The sequence below is a fragment of the Pongo abelii genome, chromosome 16 (assembly GCF_028885655.2).
Source record: "Pongo abelii isolate AG06213 chromosome 16, NHGRI_mPonAbe1-v2.0_pri, whole genome shotgun sequence".
Lineage (NCBI taxonomy): Eukaryota > Metazoa > Chordata > Mammalia > Primates > Hominidae > Pongo > Pongo abelii.
In genome coordinates this window covers 79,149,693-79,173,870 of record NC_072001.2, presented here as the reverse complement: position 1 = coordinate 79,173,870, position 24,178 = coordinate 79,149,693, and the positions used below count along the sequence as shown (strand labels likewise).

Below are 24,178 nucleotides of genomic sequence, written 5' to 3'. Positions count from 1 at the left end.
TGATCATGAGGTTTTATGACAAGAGAAGTACTTTTTATAGCAATTTTACTGCCTGATCCACAAACAGTCTACGGAAGCTTTAAAGGTAACAAAAGAAAACTGTACACAATTCTAAACAACTGTTTCACACCCAACCTGGGACTTCCACTCACTGTAATAGTATATTTGTGATCAACTTTGTAACAACCTGTCAAAAGGAGACCTCTAACATCGGCTCACGAAGGAATCCTTCAGCATTTCCTACTCTGCAGCAGAAAACACATGGGAATCACTCAGAACTCTGGATTTCCAACAGAACAGCCTTTCCCAGAGAGTAAGCCAGAGGACACCGTCCTCTGAGATGCTATCGTGTAAATTATTAAACAAATTTGGGAAAAATAGAAAACAGCATTAAGCCTCCAAGAAGTCCTTTGGTAAAAGATATTCTGAACCTGGTTTCCCAAAACCTTGCAGTCCACTCAAAACAAACATCTATTAACAAACCACTAGGCCGGGCGTGGTAGCTCACGCGTGTAATCCCTGCACTTTGGAAGGCTGAGGCAGGTGGATCACGAGGTCAAGAGATAGAGACCATCCTGGCCAACATGGTGAAACCCCATCTCCATTAAGAATACAAAAATTAGCTGGGCATGGTGGCGCACGCCTACAGTCCTAGCTACTCGGGAGGCTAAGGCAGGAGAATTGTTTGAACCCAGGAAGGCAGAGGTTGCAGTGAGCCAAGATCACGCCACTGCATTTCAGCCTGGTGACAGTGAGACTCCATCTCAAAAACAAACAAACAAACAAAAAACTACTATATTAGTGCTTACAGAACATGTTGAGAGCTATGGCAAAGATTAGGTTGCAGGTGTCAGGTAAGTAAACTCTTAAGAAACAATACTGAAAAAAATAAAATTACGAAATATTTAAAAACAAAAAAGGACAAAAAATAATAAAATAATTTAAAAAAACAATATTGGGCCAGGCACAGTGGCTTAGACTTGTAATCCTAGTACTTTGCAAGGCTGAGGCAGGTAAGATGGCTTCAGCCCAGGAGTTCAAGACCAGCCTGAGCAATATGGCAAAACCCCATCTCTACCAAAAATACAAAAATTAGCTGGGCATGGTGGCATCCCAGCTACTCAAGAGGGCTGAGGTGGGAGGATATCTTGAGCCCAGGAGGCAGAGATTGCAGTGAGCCATGACTGCACCACTGCACTCCAGCCTGGGCAACAAAGCGAGAACCTATCTCAATAAATAAATAAGTAAAAATAAATTATATTGCTTTACCATGTGGTAGAACTCAAAATGAGCTCAGCATATCCGTATGTAATACTAAAGGTTAAAAAAACAAACAAACACATACTTTTTGTTTCTCTGAGCTTTACAGATGGACACCATGCCCAAATAACTATTCTGTAGTATCAACACCAAAGTTAGTAGGTATTCTGACTACATAGAAATGATTCTTAACAGAATTTTAGCCCCCAAAACACACATATAAGCATGTAAAGCAAATATAACTAAAAATAACTATAGGAACAAAGCTCTTCAGGAGAAAGTTCTGAAGTCTGAAGTAGTCACTCATATTTTTACCCTAAATGCAACTATTACTATCTCAACCATAGAAATGATCAAAGGAAAGGCTGGATATATTTAGATTTTAACCACCATAATGTAGATTATGTCACATAATAGAATTAGTCACCCGAGTGTTTGAACATTCTCAAGTTAAACTGCTCATACTTTGAGGGCCTACCGAACATTTCATAACCTAACAAATTGTAATCTTTTCCCCACCTTCTGTAAGACTTCCAATCATAAAAAGAAGCAATACAATTACCATTTGACTCTACTAAACTTCAAGTATTACCTCTAGGAGTAATTAGCCAGTTCCATAGGTCCGTGAGATTTCCCATGATTATCCCTAAAAGTACCAATTAGGATCACAGGCATGTGGGGACCACTCTCTAATCGTAACATTCTCTAAACCCTCAATCACAATTTACATTTGAAAAACATTAGCTTTTTTATGGTAAAAAGTATGTGTGTATATATACGTGTGTGTATGCGTGTGTGTGTATATGTATAAATACGTGTGTGTATGAATCATTAAAAACTCTACCTATCAACAACATAATGCTTTACAACCAATGGTTCTAGGTGTGGGCCCCAGAACAACAGCATCAACTTCACCTGGAAACTTCTTAAAAATGTAAACACTCAGGCCCCACCACAGACCTACTGAATCAGAAACCCTGGGACTAGCTCTCCATATGTTTCTGGTGCACACTATATTTAACAAAAAAAAAAAAAAAAAAATGCAGGCCAGGCACAGTGGCCTCATGCCTGTAATCCCAGCATTTTGGGAGGCCAAGGTGGGAGGATCACTTGAGCCCAGGAATTCAAGACCAGCCAGGGCAACATAGTGAGATCTCGTCTCTATAAAAAAAAAATTTTTTTTAACTGAAAAAAAATTTGTTTTTAAAGTAATCACTTAAACTTACCCTCCTGAGAGAACAGGTAACACCACTCGAACAAATGGAGGATCAAATGGAAAGTTATCCTAAAAAGCAAATAAGCAAGTTTAATTAATTTAAAGAACATCCTTAATGTTATACTATTTAGAAGATTTTAAAAGATACTATAAAGAATGTGTACATTTATTATCAGATAATGGGTAAGAGTCATAAAATTAGTACCCAAAACCAAAATGAAAACCAAAGCAAATAAAAATGAAGTTAAAATCAGGCCCAAACAGAACAGCATTATGGTAAACTGATGAAACACATGAAGGGGTTCCACTTCACTAGAATTATATAAAAGAACCATTCCAATAATGATAGACTAGGTAACTTAGATCAATCTTCTGACTGAGAACTAGAAAGGTGAACAAAACATAATAATTTCAGGGCTAAGAAAAGCGAACACCAGAGAGCAGGATCTTTTTTTCCCCCTTGGGTTTTCTTCCAATTACAGAAGAGAAAAAGAAGAGGTTCACAAGCTGAGCTAGAACTCACAGACTCACAGAGCTCACAGGGAGATAAATACTGGAGCTCAGCGTCCACCGAGGACAGGCCCTGCTAAGTCTCCGACTCCTTAGGTTGGGACCCTGAAGAACAAACTGCAAATTGCCCTGACAGGTAATGACGGCCAGCTTTAATCATCTCAATCCCTGATTGGATGAGGCAATCCTGGGTTGCTAATTTCCAAGCCCCTGGCAGGAGCAAATGTAAATCCTCTCTGGAGAAGATTATCATCCAAGGCTTCAAATTAGTTCTACAATTTTTCATATATAACGTCTATCACTAAAAATAAGCCACATGAGACTTAAAAGATGAAATAATAGAAAACAAGAGAAGCAAATAATAGACACATAACCACAAGGGGTCAAGATAATAGAGTTAACTCTGTTGAACATAAGCAAGGAAAGAAAAGACAAGACTGAAAGCCTGGCAGAGAAATGCAAATTATAAAAATGAACCATATGGAAATTCTGAAATTTAGAAATACAACAGCTGAAATTAGCAGCTTAATGGATAAGTTTAACCGCAGCAGTAACTTAGCAGAAGAGAAATTCAGTAAACTGGAAAATAAGTCAGAAAGACAAAATGGTAGAAAATGCAGAAAATAAAAAAGATAATATATTGAAAAGTTTATGACATACTTAGAGTCCTGGAAGAAAAAAAAGAATGGGACAGAACCAATACCTGAAGATATGGTTGCTGAGAATTTTCCAAATCTGATCAAAGACTTCACAAGATTTAACCACCATGAATACTTCAAGAGAAACAATGGAAGCTAGGATAAGAGAATGATATCTTCGAGGCACTGAAAGAAACTGCCAACCTAGAAACTTACACTCATGAAAATACTCTTCAAAAATGAAATAAAGGCCGGGCATGGTGGCTCACGTCTGTAATCCCAGCACTTTGGGAGGCCGAGGCGGGCGGATCATCTGAGTTCGGCAGTTCGAGACCAGCCTGACCAACATGGAGAAACCCCATCTCTACTAAAAATACAAAATTAGCTGGGCGTGGTGGTACATGCCTGTAATCCCAGCTACTCAGGAAGGCTGAGGAAGGAGAATCGCTTGAACCCGGGAGGTAGAGCTTGTGGTGAGTCGAGATTACACCAACTGTACTCCAGCCTGGGCAACAAGAGCGAAACTCGGTCTCAAAAATAAAAAATAAAGAAAAATAAAGGTATTTTTTTGTCTTCAGACTCACACTAAAGGAAATATTAAAGGTTATTTTCAGACATGAGAAAGAGGATCCTCAATGAAAATGTGGAGAATAAAGACCATAAAAAAGAGCAAATATGCATGTGATCTAAGTGGATACTGACTAATTATATAATTATGTGTAGGGTTTTAGATTAAGTATAGAACTAAAATGCATGACGACAGCAGCACATATATGGCAGGGAGGACATGAACTCAGTGTTCTAAGGTCCTTGTATTGACAAGGAAAAGGAAAAAATATAAATTTACAAGTTTATATTAGACTTTGACAAGTCAAAGACATATTGTAACTGTAGGGTAGTAAAGAAGAATAAGAACTACCACGCTGACAGAGGTAGGAAACTAGAGTAATCAAAAAATCCAAAAGAAAGATGAAAAGGAGTGTGAAGCAAGGACAAATAGGAATGAATCTGTAAGATGGAGATTCAGACCCAAGTATCAGCAATAATGAATGGGTCCAATTAAAAGACAAGGATCACCAGACTTGATAAAAATATATGAAGAGAGGAAGATGATATAAAATGAGGGATAAGAAGAAACCATTTTCTAACTTGCAATAGAAATGTAAGATTATCCACAAGATACCAACTTAATGACACAAGATACCAACTTAACAACAGTTATTATAATCTACTTTCAAATAAAGTAGCTCACCTTTCATCTATATTTAACAGACATAATGAAAGGTATAGAGGTTGATGTAAAGCTTGGTAAAGTACAATTTCATTTAACCTCCTATTACTTAGATCTTTAAACATGTGAATCCCTAATGAGTGACTACAAAACCTCTTCATTATGTATGATTTAATTCATTTTAAACAGTTCAGAATAACTCTTCCACATCAAAATCTGGGGGCTCTATTCCATCAAGTCTATGCCCTGGAACTCAGGAATCCAGATTTCACAGAAATAAAAAGTTCCTCAGGGAGGAAAAAAAAGGTTGAGGATGACTGTTAAAATGAAGTTTCAGTTACCTCAGTATATATTAACTTAGAAACAGACTCTCAGACTCTATAAGGATCTCAGAAAGTTACCTGAGATCTTAACATCTTAACCATCTGAGTTATTCTTAAGGAAGAGGAACATTCTATTTTTTAAAGACTACATCACCAAATGGCTCTAAATAGTTACAAATCGCTTCCTCACATTGAGTTGAAAATCACCTCTTTGTAATTTGACTTACTGGTTTTATGCCCTGCGTTCACCAAAAGCAAATAAAAACTAATGCTTCCATATACACAGTCCTTCAAATAGTTGAAGACAAGATAACATCAACCCTCATGTTCTCCTCTCCAAATCCACAATTTCACCAGCTATCCTAGGACACGGATACAATCTTTTCCCAATCCTGGCTATTATTCTCTAAATGAACCTAAGTTTATCTAAATAGACGCTTCTTAAAGTACTAGCTCAGAATTCAATTCAGTAATTCAGATGCTGCCTGAAACACCAAAAAGTGACTTCCTTAAAAGCATAGCAAGTTACCAAGTTGCTGACAAGGTCACATTCCCTCCTGCCCCAACTCCCATCTTTGTGTTATGCTTTATCTCAAGTTCCATTTTTCTTATTATTCAAGTTGTCACCGGGGACATCAGAGGCCATAAATATATACTGTTCTGGCTCTTTCCTGCAAATCTTTCTGAGTCATACCTGCTATCCTCCAAAGTCTGTGAATCCTGATACTAACAACTTGGCAATTCAGTTTAAGGTCCTCTTCATAAGGTCAGTTAGCTCAAGGCAATCACATTCTTCCTAGGCCTCTTAAGAAATACTCCAACCCCAGAAAAGGCCCTACTTTCTGGTATCAGGAGCCATGGTCCAGAAAACACAAATCCAATAGAAATTCAGCCATTTACCTCCCAGATCGTCCCCTCCCTGAAGTTCTACCTAGAGCAGGAAATAATAATGAAAACACTACCTATAGTCACAAATCCTCCAGTTTCCTGGCCAATATTTCATATTCCCGTAAAGATACCTCCCAAAGAGGAAGTGACAAGGGAGGGGCACACCACGGGCTACAGGGATTGACTTAAAAAAAAAAAAAAAAAAGTTCCTATTTCTTAAGTTTGGTGTTAGGCATAAGGACATATAATTTAATTTTTTAAAAAGAAAGACACCTTCCTTTTTTGTGTGTTTTGTTTTTTGTTTTTGGCCTGGGTGCTTTATTCGTTCCTCCATATGAATTAGTAAAAATGTAGCCATTAGCAGCTTCAGTCAATATATACCAGACTCATATTTTAGGAAGACAACCCAGTTGACAACCACAACAGTTTCTACGATAACAAAAGTGAGAGATAATACTGACATTTGGGTCACTTCAAGAAAGTTCAATCATAAGATATATCCCCAAGCAAAAACACACACATAAAAAAGGTATGTAAGAAGCTTTTAGAAAATTACTATCCTTTTTGTAAGTACAAAGGAAGTATTGCTTTTTCCATCAAAATATCTCATATATCCACAGATTTTAAACCATTACATCTTATCCAGATCTATATTAAGTCACGCCTGTAATCCCAGCACTTTGGGGGGCCAAGGCAAGTGTACCATGAGGTCAGGAGTTCAAGACCAGCCTGGCCAAGATGGTGAAACCCCATCTCTACTAAAAATACAAACATTATGCGGACATGGTGGTACATGCCTATAATCCCAACTACTCAGGGGGCTGAGGCAGAGAACTGCTTAAACCCGGGAGGCAGAGGTTGCAGTGAGCCAAGATTGCGCCACCACACGCCAGCCTGGGCCACTGCACTCCAGCCTGGGTGACAGAGCAAGACTGTCTCCAAAAAAAAAAAAAAAAATTAACATTTTTTCTAGATTCCATTGCTATTCTTTAACCATTATTTTTAGCATCTTTAAAATATTTTATTAGGCCAGGTGTGGTGGCTCACGCCTATAATCCCAGCACTTTGGGAGGCCAAGGCAGGCGGATCACCTGAGGTTAGGAATTCAAGACCAGCCTGGCAAACATGGTGAAACCCCATCTCTACTAAAAATAAAAAAATTAGCCAGGCGTGGTGACATGCACCTGTAATCCCAGCTACTCAGGAGGCTGAGGCAGGAGAATCACTTGAACCTAGGAGGCGGAGGTTGCAGTGAGCCAAAACTGTGCCACTGAACTCCAGCCTGGGCAACAGAGCAAGACTCTGTCTCAAAACAAACAAACAAACAAACAACCTTATTAAACATAACACATAAATTCAGAAAAGTACATAAAATATATATACCTTAAGAAGCTATTGTAAATTATGTGCCCATGTAACCATCAACCTGGCCCAGAAATATATTCCAGCCAGTATCCAAGAAGCCTGCACAGATGTACCTTTCAGTTCACACCTCCCTACCTCCCACCTAGACGGACTCCTTACCCTAACCTGTATGTAATCACCTCTTTGTTCTTGGACAGTTTTCCTCTTTGGGCAGTTTTACTGCTCACGTATGAATCCATAAATAAGTGTTTCTCAGTTTTCATTTTTGCCCCCCCTAAGAAGCCTTTTTAGAAGTTTTCTTCCTAATTTTACCCCCCTGCTCCATGGAATTTTAACACCACAGATATATTGTATATCTGTTTATGTTCTGTGGCCCTTTGGAGGGCAGCAGACCATTTTAATAGCTAAGATTGTTTTCACTCTAAAGATCAGTTTTCACTACACTGCAGGTGATATTGCCTCCACTAAGAATGCATGCCCTAACCAACATTAGTTTTACCTATTTTTGAACTCTATATAAAGGGAATTGTACAAAACAGGTTTCGGAGTCCAGTCTCTTTTACAACTGTGTTTAAGATCCACCCATCTTGTCCCACATAGCTGTAAACCATTTTATAAACACCACAATTCTCCATTTTATTGGAATGAACACTTGGGTTTTCTATTTGGGGCTATTATAAACGATAATAGCTGCTCTGAACATTCCTGTGTCTCCTGGTACGCCTAAGTACTCATGTCTTAACGGAGAATATGTCTACGAGATTCCTGAATCACAGGGTATGAGTATCTTCTACTTTACCAAATTGTTTTCCAAAGCACTTGTACAAATATACGCCCCCCCACTGGAAGTATATGGGGTCCTGTAACTATTTTCTTACCTTAAAAGAGAAGTTAAGCAAAATATATTCTATGCCTTCTTTTTCTTTTAAGATCTGAAGATCACTGTGCAAAGGACTATCAGGGTCAACCCTAAGAATTACAAAACAAAAAAAAGTTCAAATAAAAAGTTAGAGAGATTTTTTTTTTTTTTTAACTAAATTCAAGAATGAACTAGTCTGACAGCTAAAATAGAGCACCTAGGGCAAGTTCCAGAAAGAGAAGGTCTAAAGCTGCTCTGTATCACCAGGAAAAAGAGGTCACTATAGGTTCCAGCGCCTTGGGAATAAATGTCCAAAAGAGACCATAATACTCTAAATCTAATCTAGTAAGGGAGTTCAGAGTTTCCAGTCATTCTAAAGGAAAATAGTCACATGTATATAATTTTCTCAAGAACTCAAAAAAAGTTTAGGAAAGCATAATAAACTTTTATTATTAGCCAAACGGTTCAAGGAGAAAAGCTTGCCATGGTCAGAACTATGAAAAGTTAAATCACCAAAAAAACCTGTATTTGTCTACAACTGTCCTATATATACAGGTCCAATTTGAACCCCACCTCCCCCCAACTTTTTTTTTTTTTTTTTTTTTTAAAGAGACAGGGTGCCTCATTCTGTTGCCCAGGCTGGAATATAGTGATAGGATCATGACTCACTGCAGCCTTAATGTCTGGAGTGCAAGATCTTCCTGCCTCAGCCTCCCACCACCCCCAGTAGCTGGGACTACAGGTGTACTCCACCATGCCTGGCTAATTTTTTTTTTTTTTTTTTTTTGTAGAGATGAAGTCTTGCTATGTTGCCCAGGCTGGTCTCAAACTCCTGGGCTCAAGAGATCCTCTCACCTCAGTCTCCCAAAGTGCTGTATATATTTCAAATATAAACTGGTTATCACGGTCTCATGAAGTTATTAAATACACTTTTGTTTCTAAGTTCCCCTGCTCTAACTCCATAAAACACTTTATCCCGCAGCTGGTCCCTCTTTTTGTCCTTCCTCTTTCTCACTTTCTTATTAAGCCTCAGCAACAGCTCATTTATAAACAATCTAAGAACTATTTCTATAGAAACAAAGTCTAAAGTTCTAAGTAAAAGCCATAGTATAAAGGTATCCAGTTGGAAGGAAAATAACTTCCATTGTGATAGTCTACCATTGCAAAGAGTGGGTTAGCATTAAAAAGCCACTTACTTCTGCAGTTTAACATGCCAGTCATATAAACTGTCATTTATGAGTTCCACTGAATAAATCCCTGTTAAGATATAGAGCATGTTAGCTACTCTTCATTTGATCATATAACTATTACTATGGTATAAACATATACACTAAATAGCAAACGAAAGCTAGAAATTTTGCTCTTAAAACATGGAACAACTAAGCTATATAGTAAATATTACACTACTGCAGCTAAGTATCTTATGCCCTTAACAGATAATTACAACCATCAATTGAGAAGATTCTTTAATGAGCTGAAAAACTGCTTACCGTTTAGTCTGACTGAAAAAAAAAAAAAGATTATGCAAAATCATATGTACTTAAGACTTTTCTTCCATGAACATACATTTCTACAAAGATGGACTCCTTCTACGTATGTTGTTTTATAATCTCTCTTCAACTTTCAGGGACATCTTTCCAAGTTAGTATACATAAATCTATTCACAATCTTTTTAATGACTTTGTGGTAGTTTATTTTATGGATATGCTTTAACAAATTCCACCCAATATCTGTTTTTTTTTTCTATATAAACAATGCTGAAACGAATGATTACTTAACATTTAAAAATAAAACCAGTATTCAAATGTTTGTACTTTATTAGGTTTCTACAGATAAACTTTTAGACTTCTTACACAAAAAACTGTAAGGACACCCACAATGCTAACAACTCAGAAACAAGTTTGGCTTATCCTGCATGCTACACAGCAAGGATTTTTCCTTGTTTTTATTTTTTAAGCAAGTTCTAATTGATTTTGATTTGCTCACACTAAGAATTCCTGAATCGGTCATAATGCTCTTTTTTCTTTTTGACAGAGTCTCACTCTTGCTGCCCAGGCTGGAGTGCGGTGGTGCAATCTTGGCTCACTGCAGCCTCTGCCTCCTGGGTTCAAGCGATTCTCCTGCCTCAGACTACTGAGTAGCTGGGATCACCAGGCGCGCGCCACCACACCCGGCTAATTTTTTATTTTTAGTAGAAATGGGGCTTCGCTTGCCATGTTGGCCAGACTGGTCTCGAACTCTTGACCTCAGGTGAGCTGACCACCCTGGCCTTGCAAAGTGCAGGGATTACAAGTGTGAGCCACCGCACCCAACCAATGCCATCTTTTCAAATTAAAGTTTGGCTCATTATTTAATACTATTAGAATCTGTAACAATATGAGAATTTTACCTCTAGTTAGAGAGGTTCCATAATATTCAAGTCATACTGCGTAAGAATACTCAAGTCAAACAATGAAATGAAAACTTTAAAAACCTATATATTTTAAAGGTAATAATATAACTATCTCTACAATAAGAGATGATTATCTTGCTTTCAAAAATGGGGGTGGGGGAATCATAAAAATCAACGTGGCAATTACTCTCTGTAAAATGAAATGTATTACTCTTATTTACTTTCCAAGCAATATTGCTCATGCTTTCCCCAGAAGATAAAAATCATGTAAGAGTTCACTGTTTATAAAGAAGAGGACAAAATTCCAACGGACCTATAAAAACATTTTTTAAAAATCCAAAAAACGAGTAAACTCATCCTATTTTACTCCTACATCTTTTGGAACTTGATTGCATTTGAGTTTCACATTCCTGAAATAAAGCTAGTAAACATTTCCACTTCTGTCCAGTTTTAAGAAATGACATTTATAATCTGACAATAGAAAAGAGCAGAAGAGCCATAAGGAGAGCAGGGATCCAGAGATCCTTACCTGTTTTATAACTCTGTGATCTGTATATGTCCCTGAGCTCTTTCATAAGTCTATCTGAAGCTTGCACTGACCCAGACACTGCACCCTGAAACACAAAAGCCACTGTTTACCAGGGTCTGATGAGCTAAGATTTAAGATATTTCAACCTGATCTAAAAGATTACAGCAAAAATGGATCACCACTCAACTTTTTTTTTGGAGATGGAGTCTCGCCCTGTTGTCACCCAGGATGGAGTGCAGTGGCACGATCTCAGTTCACTGCAACCTCCGCCTCCCGGCTCAAGAGATTCTCCTGCCTCACCCTCCCAAGTAGCTGAGACTACGGGTGCACATCACCACGCCCAGCTAATTTTTGTATTTTTTTTTTTTTTTTGGTAGAGACGGGATTTCACCATGTTGGCCAGGATGGTCTCAATCTCTTGACCTCGTGGTCTGCCCGCCTCAGCCTCCCAAAGTGCTGGGATTACAGGCATGAGCCACTGTGCCCAACCTCAACATTTTAAGAAGTAAAAAAAGTCCAATTAAATGAAGCATTATGAAGTTTCAAGAGGATATTAAAACTGGGCACAAAGTCTGGTTCATTTCCTATTTCTTCTCATGTGAAAAAGTCTAGCCAACATGTCCAGACCACCATGGATTCCACAATAGCAAAGAATTCAGTATGAGTCTATTCCAAACCCCAGCAATTTTTGAAAATACTAGAAGACACTCAAGGTGACACATTATTAACTAAAATAGAGTTCCATTCATAAGACTACAAGCAAGAATATTACATAGATGGTCTAGTTCGCACATTAAGACACTGAGAAACATGTGCCTACATGCGACTGGTTTCAGTTTTTCAGTGTGGTTTCATCTCTGAAGATGAAAACACATCAATATCTTATAAGACTAAACACAAACGGAACTATTTTTTGGTCGCGTGAAATTAAAGATTTTAAACATTGCACTATACTTTGAAGGGGGGAAAAATCAAGTTTCCTAGCTCATTTCATATCTACAAAATATGAGAAGTTTTTCCTATCTCTAAAATATGAAGCGTACCTATTTCACACGGTGGCTATGAAGACTAAATGTGAAGATATATGAAGTATAAAGTACTTGGCATAGTATCCGTCATGCAAAAGTGTTCAATAATTTATAGTTGTTTTGACTATAACTCAAACTGGAATCGATCACAAGACATAAAGTACAGTTATCATTAATTCAAATGACAAACTTTGTTTTTTAAGTAATCAAGATACGGGCACTTGACTAAATTTCTTTGCTCTACTAAAAATTATAAATTAGATTAATATATAAACAAGACTGAAAGAGGGAGAGTAATCTACCTGTTTTCAACATTCGGCATCTACTTACCTAACAATTCATTCCCTGTTTTGGGGAACCTGTGCCCAAGACAAAGTGACTGCTACTCAGATTTCATGGAGTTGGTCAATAGCTCTAACACAAGGCAGGAAGTAGTAAGTGTTCAGACAATCATTTCATGTTTCCCTACTGTGAGCATTTTATATATATATACACATCATTTTCATTTATTTTTGATAGCAATCATCCAAAAGGTATGTACTGTCAAGCCATATTTTAGAGCTGAGGAAAGTGAAACCATAAAAGATGTGTTGGTCACCAAACTCAGTGTTCTTTTCACATCCTGCTGCTTCACGTAAAAGAGATATTAAGTTGTGGCCGGACACGGTGGCTCACACCTGTAATCCCAGCACTTTGGGAGGCCAAGGCAGGTGGATCACTTTAAGTCGGGAGTTCAAGACCAGCCTGGCCAACATGGTGAAACCCTGTCTCTACTAAAAATACAAAAATTAGCCAGGTGTAGTGGTGTACACCTGTAATCCCAGCTGCACGGGAGGGTGAGGCAGGAGAATTGCTTGCACCTGGGAGGTGGAAGCTGCAGTGAGCTGAGATCATGCCACTACACTCCAGCCCGGGAGACAGAGCATAACTTCATCCAAAAAAAAAAAAAAAAAAAAGGATGTTAAGTCAAAAGAGAAAAATTACTTTTGGTTGGGTCAGAACAGGACAGACCAAAGTCAGCTTCACAAAGGAGAAAGAACTTGAATTGTATTTTGTAGGAGAGGATGAATTTGAATATACAGATCCCATGGGAGGAAGGTAAGCAGAGAAAACAGCATAAACAGGCCAGAAAGGGGCATATACAGGGATCAGCAGGTGGTTCCAGGATGTGAAGAGCAGATGAACAGGGTAAAAAGTGGCTATCCATAGATAAGAAACATCACCTACAGCAACAAAACATATGACTAAGGCTAGGCACGGTGGCTCATGCCTGTAATCCCAGTACTTTGGGAGGCCGAGATGGGAGGATCACTTGAACTCAGGTGTTCAAGACCAGCCTGGACAACACAGAGTCCTCATCTCTACTAAAAATAAAAAAAAACTAGCCTGGCATGGTGGCATGTGCCTATAGTCCAAGCTACTTGGGAGGCTGAGGCAGCAGGATTACTGGAGCCTGAGAGATCAAGGCTACTACACTGAACTATGATTGTGCCACTGCACTCTAGCCTAGGCGACAGAGCAAGACTCTGTTTTAAAACACATACGACTGAATCCACCACTAAGGCAGGAATGGAGGAGGAGGGCAGCTGAGATGAGCATGTTAATGAATTGCCTGGTATTAACTATAATTATTTAACCACAAAAGTCCAGGTTCTAGATATCTACACACACTTACATTTAAATGGTCTTGCCTTTGAGTCTTCCTAATTTTCTCTAATATTGCCAAATTTTCTTTTTCAATTCCTTCATCCTCTGACTTTTTCCCACTAATAGGCTCTTCTTCCTTCATCTCATAGTGATCTAAGTCTTCTATATCCTGCAAAGAGAAGAAAAATGTTAGCTTATTCAACCTATTTTTCTTCAGCAGTTTCTTATGCCAAAATAACGTTAAATTATTCTTGACTCAATAAGGAACAAGAAACAAAATATATCTATCGTATGGGGAGAGAGAAAAAGCCCCCACATTCCATTCAAGAGGCTCCCACCTTTTATATCCTGTATTTTATTTAAAATCTAGACTCTGGGTAAAGCAGATTTAAAAGCTTTACAAAATCATAACTATTACCAAATAAGCCATCTTCTAAATCTCCTATTAAGAGGAACCTTTAAAACAGTTTAGCAGCAGGTGTCAAGAACCTTAAGTGTTCCTAGTTTGTTCCAGAAACTCAGCTTCTAGAATTGTATTCTAAGAAACTAGTTTAAACTATAAACACTAATTTAGGCATAAGGATACCTATTTCAACCTTGCAGCCACAAAAACAAACACAAAATCTGCATGTGCAAAAATAGCAAAATATCAAGAGGCCACTGAAATACTAACACGGCATAATCTCTCCTGTAACGAAAAACTTTAAAATGAAAAATACAAAAAAGAATAGAAAGAATTTCAGTTACGATGAAATAAGCACAGAAAAAGAAAGACCAGAAGAACTTACATTGAAATGTTAATTTCAGTTAATTTTAGTTATCTCTGGAGACATTTAATGCTTTCCCCTAATTTCCAAGTTTTATGTAGTAAGCATCTATTGACGTTTATAACTAGAAAAAAAGTTAGAAAAAGAATTTTATCTCAGGTCCTCAGGAGGCTGAGATAGGAAGATCATGTGGGCCCAGGAGTTTGAGGCTGCACTGAGCTATGATCATGCCACTGTACTCCAGCCTGGGTGACAGAGCAAGACTCTCTCTCTTAAAAAAAAAAAAAAAAAAAAAAAAAAAAAGGTAAAGAAAAAAAAGAATTTGAATACCCCTAGACCAATATCTTTATTCACATCATTCTGCTCCCTCCTTTCCCATATTATCTGTTCTTATACATATATAAATCTATGCAGAATTTAAATCCTAACTTTTTGCAATTACTTTATTTCTCTACTTCAATTGCCAAAATCTCTAAAGGAGTAGTTTATACTCATCTCGACTTTTTTTTTCCCCCCGGAGCAGGCTAATTCACTGATTTCTAGACCAGGTTAATTCACTGATTTCTAGACCAGGTTAATGACTACCTTCTATCCATTCAATAGGCCTCCTTTTTGGCTTTATTTTTTTATTTTCTGAGATGGAGTCTCGCTCTGTTGCCCCGGCTGGAGTATAGTGACAAGATCTCGGCTCACTGCAGCCTTCACCTCCCCGGCCTCCTTTTTGAATGCCATCTCTTCAAGCCCTATAACGTTCTGTTCTCACTCAAACTCTGCCCATGACTCCATACTTCATTGAGCTCCCTTCTCCCTGTGTGCACCTTTCAGCCCCGATCTTCCATCCTACATTGTTTTCCTCACAATTCTCACAAATGCCTTTAGCCTGTATTTCCTCCTATACCTTCAACCTCAGTCACGTTCCCATCCACAAAACTTCCTTCTCTGAGTACTAATCAGCACATCCCAAACAGAATTCAACATTATCTAAAACAATATCCTCAGCACACTATTCCCTGCTTAAGGCCTTCCTATCAATAATCACACCAAACAGAAACACACCTGTCTCGAATTCAAGACTTTTAACCATCTGCCTTTTCTAGCCAATCTTGTTTTTTCATGACTTCCACACATCAACCCTCCTCAAAAGAAAAGTATCCAATGAACTCAAACACACTATGTCCAAGGTTGTTCTGAGCCTGTTCCCATATTATTTTAGCAGCCTAGAATATCTTCTTTCCACCTGTCCTAATCTGACATCTCCAAAGTCCAGTCTCCTACCTTTCCAGGTTTCCCTCCATATTGCAGCCCCTTGTTTATTATCTTGTGAGGGGAAAAAGAAAAAGTTCATGAACTTTAGTACAATGGCTGCTTCATGGTAAACTGGACCCACAGAAAAGGTTTAATGTTTTCATGCAGTTTATTCCGCCTAAGCTAAACTGCATAAAAATATTAAACTCTCATTCTAACTTGACAGTTTTAAGAGTATTTTACTCCCAGACTCATAAAACAAGCCTACAGCCAGGCACAGTGGCGCATGTCTATAATCCCAGCACTTTGGGAGGCCAGTGGTGGATCACTTGAGGTCAGGAGTTCACGAGATGAGCCTGGACAAAAGAGCAAGACCCAATCTCTACAAAAAATTTTTTAAAAAGCTGGGCATGGGGCACACGCCTGTAGTCCCAGCTACTCAGAGGGCTGAAGTGGGAGGATTGCTTGAGTCCAGGAGTTCGAGGTTGCAGTGAGCCATGATCACACTACTGCATTCCAGCCTGTGCCACAGTGAGACCCTGTCTCAAAAAAACAAAACAAGCCTACAACACTGCTTCTTTAGTTCTGAAGCATTCTAAAAGTATATTTTAGATTAAAAATTTCCAAATCAAGAAAACAAAAGCATATACTAATTATAAGACCCAAAACAGAAAAAAAATTTTTTTTTAAATCAAGACCATGGAATTCACATATCCTCTATTTGGTCAACGCAGAGACAAAGATCTTTGTTCTGAAGTTTGAATTTAAATGCAAAGCTTCAGAGCTTGAAAACATCTAAAATTATATCCATGACTGACAACTGGCCTAAGCTCAATGTCTTTGGAATGTGCTCTACTAAATTTGCTATGATTTAAATGTGCTCCCTCCAAAATGCAGGTGTTGCCAATGTGATGATATTAAGAGGTAGGACCTTTAAGAGGTGATTAAGCCAAGAGGGCTCCCTCCTCCTTAATGGGATTAAGGCCCTTACAAATGAGGCTTCACACAATGGACTAGCTTGCTCTCCTGCCCTTCTGCCTTCTACCATGTGAGGATGCAACAAGAAGGTCCTCAGACACCAAATGTTGGTATCTTGATCTTGGACTTCCCAGCCTTCAGAACAGTGAGAAAATAAATGTCTGTTCTTTATAAATTACCCAGTCTCCAGTATTCTGTTAAAATAGTGTAAACCAGATTAAGACAAAATTCTTTGATGATTTTTCAACAAGAGACAGTTTCACTACTTCTGGCAAGTAGTCCCTAAAATGTTCTCAAATTCTCCTTTTATGCAAACATAAAATTTTTTAAACTTAGTAGTTCCTCTTCCTAAAAATAACCAAATACAGATTAAGTACTGATACTGATTAGTATTAAACATAAATATAATTTTAGTGCTAAATGTTAAAAGCTTTTGTTTTCCAGGAAATCAAATCCAAAGAATTCAGATAAATTTGCTCAAAGGCATATCATTAGTTAGAGGTAAAGCCAGAGTTGGGGAATTATATTCCATTCCAAACACAATGTGCTTTCAATTATTCCACATTAATAGTAGTCTATAAAAAAGATTTGAGAATTACTCAAATGTTCAAAAATGAAGACATTTATGAACTCTTCTTTTATATAAAATACCTACTTCAGCCATCTCTTCTTCTTCTTCGTCTTCTTCTGAAGTCACTTCTTCTGTTGTCCCATTCTGAAACAGAGAAAGAATCTGCCAGGGCTACACAGAACAAATATGCACAGGCTGAGTACATTAGAAGACTGGTGCCACAAACTCTCAACCATCTGTCACTGGAGTCCCACTACCAGACAGTTTATTAAAATTAAAATGTTTATCTTTAAATCCAGCTTTGACTAACAAATAAGTTATCAGCTTTTAAAAATGAAACAATTTTGAACAATTCAACTTAATGGATGCCTTAGGAATAAAGAAAAGCAATCAAATATAAAGCAAAACAGAAAAAAATGTTAAAACATAATCTAATTTAAAATAAGAAAACATTTTACTTATATGGCTATGTGCATAAGATCAATGGCTTATTTAAAATAAAATCTCCCAATTCTTAAAATAGCTCCCTTTTTAACTTTGGAAAGCCTGAATCATTACATAAATTCAATTGCCTTACATTTTGAAAGGTCAGATGTGTCACTGATAATAGACATTTCACAAAACTAAGAATTATGAAATGATTACCACCTCACTAAAAAGCAAATTTTCTTTTTAAAAACATTTTACTACAAAATACTTCTCTACAAGACACAACTTACCAATTTACACAATTTACAATTTATCAAGTTCAGAAATGAATTTGATGGGGTTTTAGGAAGGCCTTTCATGTCCATTTTCGGCAAAGTTCAAAAAGTAAGCTTCCTGGCCGGGACACTGTTTATACATGCATCTTTAACCATGAAGGCCAGTTCAGGTTAGAACACAGAATATGTAAAAGATCAAGAAACCAGGATCCAGAGATCAAGTAAGACCAACAAAGGTCTCGGCAGTATCTAAGCATCTGTTATGAGGTACTCTGATGGAATAATTCTCAAGAAAAACAAACCCACGATCACAGAGGGTATTAGAACTCTTCTGGATTAGTCAGTTGGAGAATTCCATGTAAACATACCCATGCAGAATTAACTTGTATTTCCTTTAAATCTGCATCTCTTTAGACATTGTCTTCTAAAAACTAATGGAAAATGGAAGCAAGCAGCTTCCAAAATGTAATTCTCCCTTTTTTCATTTCCCTAAATTGTTATACTCCAAATCAAACTATTCTGGGTATCTAAAGACTATATACCTAGCCTAAAAGTCCCAAAGAGTTTGGTTGCATCAATGATTGAAAGAGCATTTTCGAAATGCCAATTTCAAAGCCTACTCAGAGAATCTGTTTTTCAAAAGCTCTCTGAGGTGATTCTCACATGCATCTGGGTCTGTCACCATCAGCCGAGTTACCATCCTTCATTTTAAAATGAGAAAGCTGAGCCCCCACCATCTCAAAAAGGGTAAGTAATTTAATCAAAACAAAAAGTGAGTTATCCTAAGATGATTTCATTTCAAGATGTGGCCTGGTCCTCTTTTCAAAACCCCATTGAAATGACAGAATTTTATAACAAAAGAGTAGGTCTGCTGCAGTAGCAGAAAAACAAATACAAGGAGAATACCCTTAGTGAACCAAAACTATAAGGACATGCTGGAAGATACAAAGGAGATGGAATCAGACTGCTGGGCTTGAGAAAGTCACAGACTCAATCCAATAATGCAGGGACCACTTTTTTTCAGAAGAATCAGACATTCTTTACTGTACTTGTCTCATCTACAGTTGGTAAGGATCACTCTCCTATATAGAAACCCTATCTTGATGGCCTCTATGAGTGTCAAAACCAAAGAGAAAAGACAAAGAGTGTTTTTAATATAACTCAATGCAGCAGCAAAATCTTGTAACAGACTCCGCCTCTTCCTTTTAGCTCAGGAGCTGGAAAGCTCACCAGCCAGCACCTCCCCACCCTCATGCCATAGGAAGAGCACAGGTCTGCAAACCAGGAGGGGGAGGCCACCGTAGAAAAGAGTGACAATTCTGAAGACACTCAGGTCAACAATGGATACTGATCAATGGTATATCTCATCTATAAATGAAGAGATAACCATGTATCACCAGAGAGCTGAAGAAAATTAGCAATCTGAAAGTGCCAAGTCAAACACAAATGATCTGAAGCATTACTAATGAAGGAAATAAATAGAATTTAAAAACCTAATTGGGATCTTCAGCAGTAATTGAGAAGTTACTGCATCCACAAAATAAAAAACAGATTACTATGCAAGCACAATTCTAAAGATCCCCTCCACCCCCAAAAAACCACTTGTAGAAGGGTTGTAGTACTATGGGCTTGACCCAACAAGGCATTTATGATTAAGAAAAACAGTGACATTTTCTTAGAACAGAGAAAAAAAGGAGACGGGGGAGAAAACAGAAGAGATGTAAGTAAGAGAACAGTTAAGGGACATCAAAGATATAGAGATCTAACATTCATCCAGAGGATGAAGGGGAATAAAAAGAAACAAAAGAGACAAGTGCTGCTGAGCTAAAGAAAGACTCTAGAATATTAAGCGGCTCTGAATGCCCCAAAGGAATACTGAAGGCCGGACACAGTGGCTCATGCCTGTAACACTTTGGGAGGCCAAGGCAGGAGGATCACTTGAGCCCAGGAGTTTGAGACCAGCTTGGGCAACATGGTGAAAACACATCTCTACAAAAAAATTTTAAAAATTAGCCATGCACGGTGGCAGTGCACACCTGTAGTCCCAGCTACTCAAGAGGCTGAGGTGGGAGGACTGCTTGTGCCCACGAGATAGAGACTGCAGCGAGCTGTGATCACACCACTGCACTCTAGCCTGGGCAAGAGAGCAAGACCCTGTTTCAAAAAAAAAAAAAAAAAGTAATACCGAAAAGTAAAACCCCCACACTTTACAGTTACAGAGAAAATCATACCAACTACCAGAAAGAAAAAATAAAATACACAGAAAGAATTAAGAATGAGATAGGCATCAGACTTTTCATTTGTAACAAGTATCAGAAGATAAAAGCATAAAGAACTGGGAATAGACACAATTATGAACTTAGAATTCTATATCTAGCTCCATCAAGACAGGAAGCATATCTGTGTACGTTCACCTCCAGATTCTCCACACCAATGTGGAATACTTTATACAGAGTCAGATATTTGTTGAACAAACAACAGACAGCAAGTATTCAAGGAACACTCTCCATACACATCCCTGCAAACCCTTTCTAGGTTTAAAAAAGAACAAACCAAAAAAAAACAGGTATTATTCAAGGATATACTTGAGGGGCAGGGAGCAGAACACATAATACAAGGAGCAGCAATAAGCAAAGACAGCAGTAACACCAATAGTGAAGTCTAAACGATTGCTGATAATGCAGTTGAAAGGTCACAGGCCATATTCTCTGACCACATGATGCACTAAAAATAACTGAAAAGCCACCTGAAAATGCTTTTTAAAAAGTTTTTTTTTTCCTAGATAACTCTTGAGTAAAAGAAGAAATTGATCCTCATGCCCCTAAGTATTGCCCCAGAGAAATGCTGGCACAGGGGTACCATGAAATACAGGCAAGAATGATCACAGCAGCATTCACTGTTCCTAACAACACTGGAAACAACCCACATGTCTGTATCCAGTCAAGGGGATAAATGGTAAGGTGTATTCAAACAATGGAATAAATACAGCAATGCAAAAGAATTATAGCTATACACAATAGGAACAAATTTCACACACAATGTTGAGCACAACAAAGATATGAAAAAATACATATAGTATGATTTTCAAAAGTTCAGCAATAGGAACACTACACTGTATTGTTCAAGGATGAATACATAAGTGATAACACTAGAGAAACCTAAGGAAAGACGAGTGTACAGAGGAACAGTGATCAGGAAGAAGGCTGCAGGAGGTTTCTGTAGTGCGAACAATGTTCCTTCTCTTCACCTGGGTGCTGGCTAGGTGTTGGCTCCCAAGTATTCACTCTAATTATGAGTTACACTAAGCTTATGTTTTACATATTTTTAATACATGTCATCTCTCACAACGAAAAGTTTTAATAGTATGGCAATGTGAACAAATGATGGAATAAAATTACTTAGAAAACAGATTATAAAACTTGTGCAATAAACTCAAACAGCACCCAAAGAAAATGTATACCCTTACATGTTTGTTTAAAAAGCAATTTAAATTACATTAATCCACTAAACTAGAAAAAGCAACATAAAAAGGGGGAAATAATTAAGACATAAGCAAAAAATGAAACAGAAAACACTAGATTTAAAAAATAAAACTGAAAGAGGATTCTTTCACAAGACTAATAAAACAGCCACGCCTCTGGTAAGTAATCAAGATAAACAAAACTTCTGAAGTGAAAATGGCATATAGCCACATGTGAATACGACACAACAGCTTAGAAGTATACGTGAAGCGATCTTTTTTTTTTTTTTAGAATCTACAGTTACTACAACTGAAGAAGTGGAAAATCTGGAGACCGATACATAGAAAAAGGAAAAAGACAGTCAAAGACTCATCCTCCCGATTGGAGTTTTATTTAAACCATGGTTTCTCAACCTCAGCAATACTGATATATTGGGCCAGACAATTGTTTGTGGAGGGTTCTCCTATGTGTTGTAGGATGTTTAGTGACATCCCCTCTACCTAAGAAATGCCAACAGCACCCCTACCATGACCAGCTGTGAAAACCAGAAATGGCTCCAGATATTTCCAAATGTCCCACGGGAGGCAAAAATCTCCTCCAGTTGAAAATTACTGTGTAAACTAGATCTACACCCTAGATCTTAGAAAAAAAGATGTAAAGCTTTCCAAGTCACCCCCGCATACCCTTGATACTGAAATAAGAGCCTAAAAGGAAACAAAGTATAACCTTACTTAATATAGAAGTAAAAATCCAAAAATAAAATATTACCATATCCATTCTAATGGTGTTTACTATAGAAATGCAAGGATGATTCAAAATTAGGAACTCACAAATTATATCCCTACATAGAATCGTGGGCACAATCATGAAAAACCAGGCAGCTCTCTATGCATTAAGTCCATGTGATATTCAGTGAAAAACACAAGCTGCAGATGTCTTACAGAAGGAAAAGTGAGGGGCCAGATGCAGTGACTCACCCCTGTAATCCCAGCACTCTGGGAGGCCAAGGTGGGCAGATCACAAGGTCAGGAGTTTGAGACCAGCCTGGCCAACATGGTGAAACCCCAGCTCTACTAAAAAATACAAAAACTTAGCCGGGCGTGGTGGCGCACACCTGTAATCCCAGCTACTGGGGAGACTGAGGCAGGAGAATCGCTTGAACCCATGAGGCAGAGGCTGCAGTGAGCCAAGATCGCGCCATTGCACTCCATCCTGGGCGACAAGCGAGACTCCAACTCAGGGGGAAAAAAAAAAAAAAAAAGACTGGCCAGATGATCATAGATGTTTATAAAGTATCAGCTGGCCATGGTGGCATGTGCCTGTAATCCCAGCTACTTGGAAGGCTGAGAGGCAGGAGAATCACTTGAACCCAGGAGGTGGAGGTTGCAGTGAGTTGAGATCGCGCCACTGCACTCCAGCCTGGGCGACAGAGAGAGACTCTGTCAAAAAAAAAAAAAAAAAAAAAAAAAGAAACAGAAGGAAAAGTGAATACTGAAAACATATTTCTCCCATCTGCTCTTTGTCCTGAGGTTCCACTAGAATTACGGTGAAGAATAAACACACAATTACAAAAAAGGAATGGGGTTACCAGCAGACCAGAACTCACCTCCACTAGACAATGACAGTAAATGGAAAATGGTTAATTAATGGAGCAAAGCCAACAAAGGTGGAGGTTAGGCAGATATCGATAACAAGGAGGCAAATTTATCTCACAGCACCCTGAAGAGGCTCTAGACTCAGACACTAGGTACCCCAGAGAGTGGGACAGATAGGCAAGACTGTAAACAGATTAACAAAAGCCTATATACAGAACACATTTTCCAGGCCCTGAAACACACTGTTCTACCACATCTCCTTAAGCAGAACCTAAGCAAACATACATCTACCTCAGGCAAAAGAACACAGATTTCATCTCCAGAGGAATGGAGTAGTTCCAGCCATCATTTATGATTGCACCAGGAGATAAGATAGAGGGGTAGGAATAACCATTGGGAATCAGCCTAAATTCCCACTAAAAGCTACCAGTTGACAAGTCTTGGCCACAAAGAACTCCCAATCAGTCTTTCAGTCCTTTTTTTTTTTGTTTTTTTGAGATTGGGTTCCATTCTGTCACCCAGGCTGGAGTACAACTGGCATGATCACAGCCCACTGCAGCCTCAACCTCATAGGCTCAAGTGATCCTCCTGCCTTAGCCTCTTGAGTAGCTGGGACTACAGGCAGGTGCCACCATACCGACCTAACTTTTTATTTTTTGTAAAGATGGGGTCTCAATATGTTGTCCAGGCTGGTCTTAACTCTTGGGCTCAAGTGATCCTCCCATCTCGGCCTCCCAAAGCACTGAGATTATAGGTGTGAGCCACCACATCCAGCCTCCCAATCGGTCTTTTAGTACCCCTCTCAAATATGAACAAAAAAGGGAATTAAAAGACTACAAATGATAAGCAACATAGAATAGATACCTGAGGAAAGGTTTAAAAAAAAAAAAAAAGACAAAAATAAACTAAGAAAAAAATTTATTAAAGAAAAAAGATGCTAGGGAGAGGGCCAAAGAGTATCAAAATAGCTC

General features: G+C 38.2%; 1 protein-coding gene across 12 annotated transcripts in view; it reads right to left on the bottom strand.

The window, feature by feature from the left end:
• The window catches only part of UBE2Q2 (ubiquitin conjugating enzyme E2 Q2), a 58,655-nt gene that overhangs the window by 15,224 nt on the left and 19,253 nt on the right, over nucleotides 1-24,178 (bottom strand). For 11 of the 12 annotated variants that reach the window (XM_024232681.3, XM_024232683.3, XM_063716245.1 and 8 more), the window contains 6 exons: nucleotides 17,532-17,591; nucleotides 13,915-14,055; nucleotides 11,212-11,296; nucleotides 9,487-9,547; nucleotides 8,310-8,400; nucleotides 2,487-2,545 (listed from right to left, as the gene is read on the bottom strand). In XM_024232681.3, coding sequence (XP_024088449.1) covers nucleotides 2,487-2,545; nucleotides 8,310-8,400; nucleotides 9,487-9,547; nucleotides 11,212-11,296; nucleotides 13,915-14,055; nucleotides 17,532-17,591 — 497 coding nt within the window. The remainder of the gene's footprint in view (nucleotides 1-2,486; nucleotides 2,546-8,309; nucleotides 8,401-9,486; nucleotides 9,548-11,211; nucleotides 11,297-13,914; nucleotides 14,056-17,531; nucleotides 17,592-24,178) is intronic. The other variant, XM_054532955.2, reaches the window with a different exon arrangement.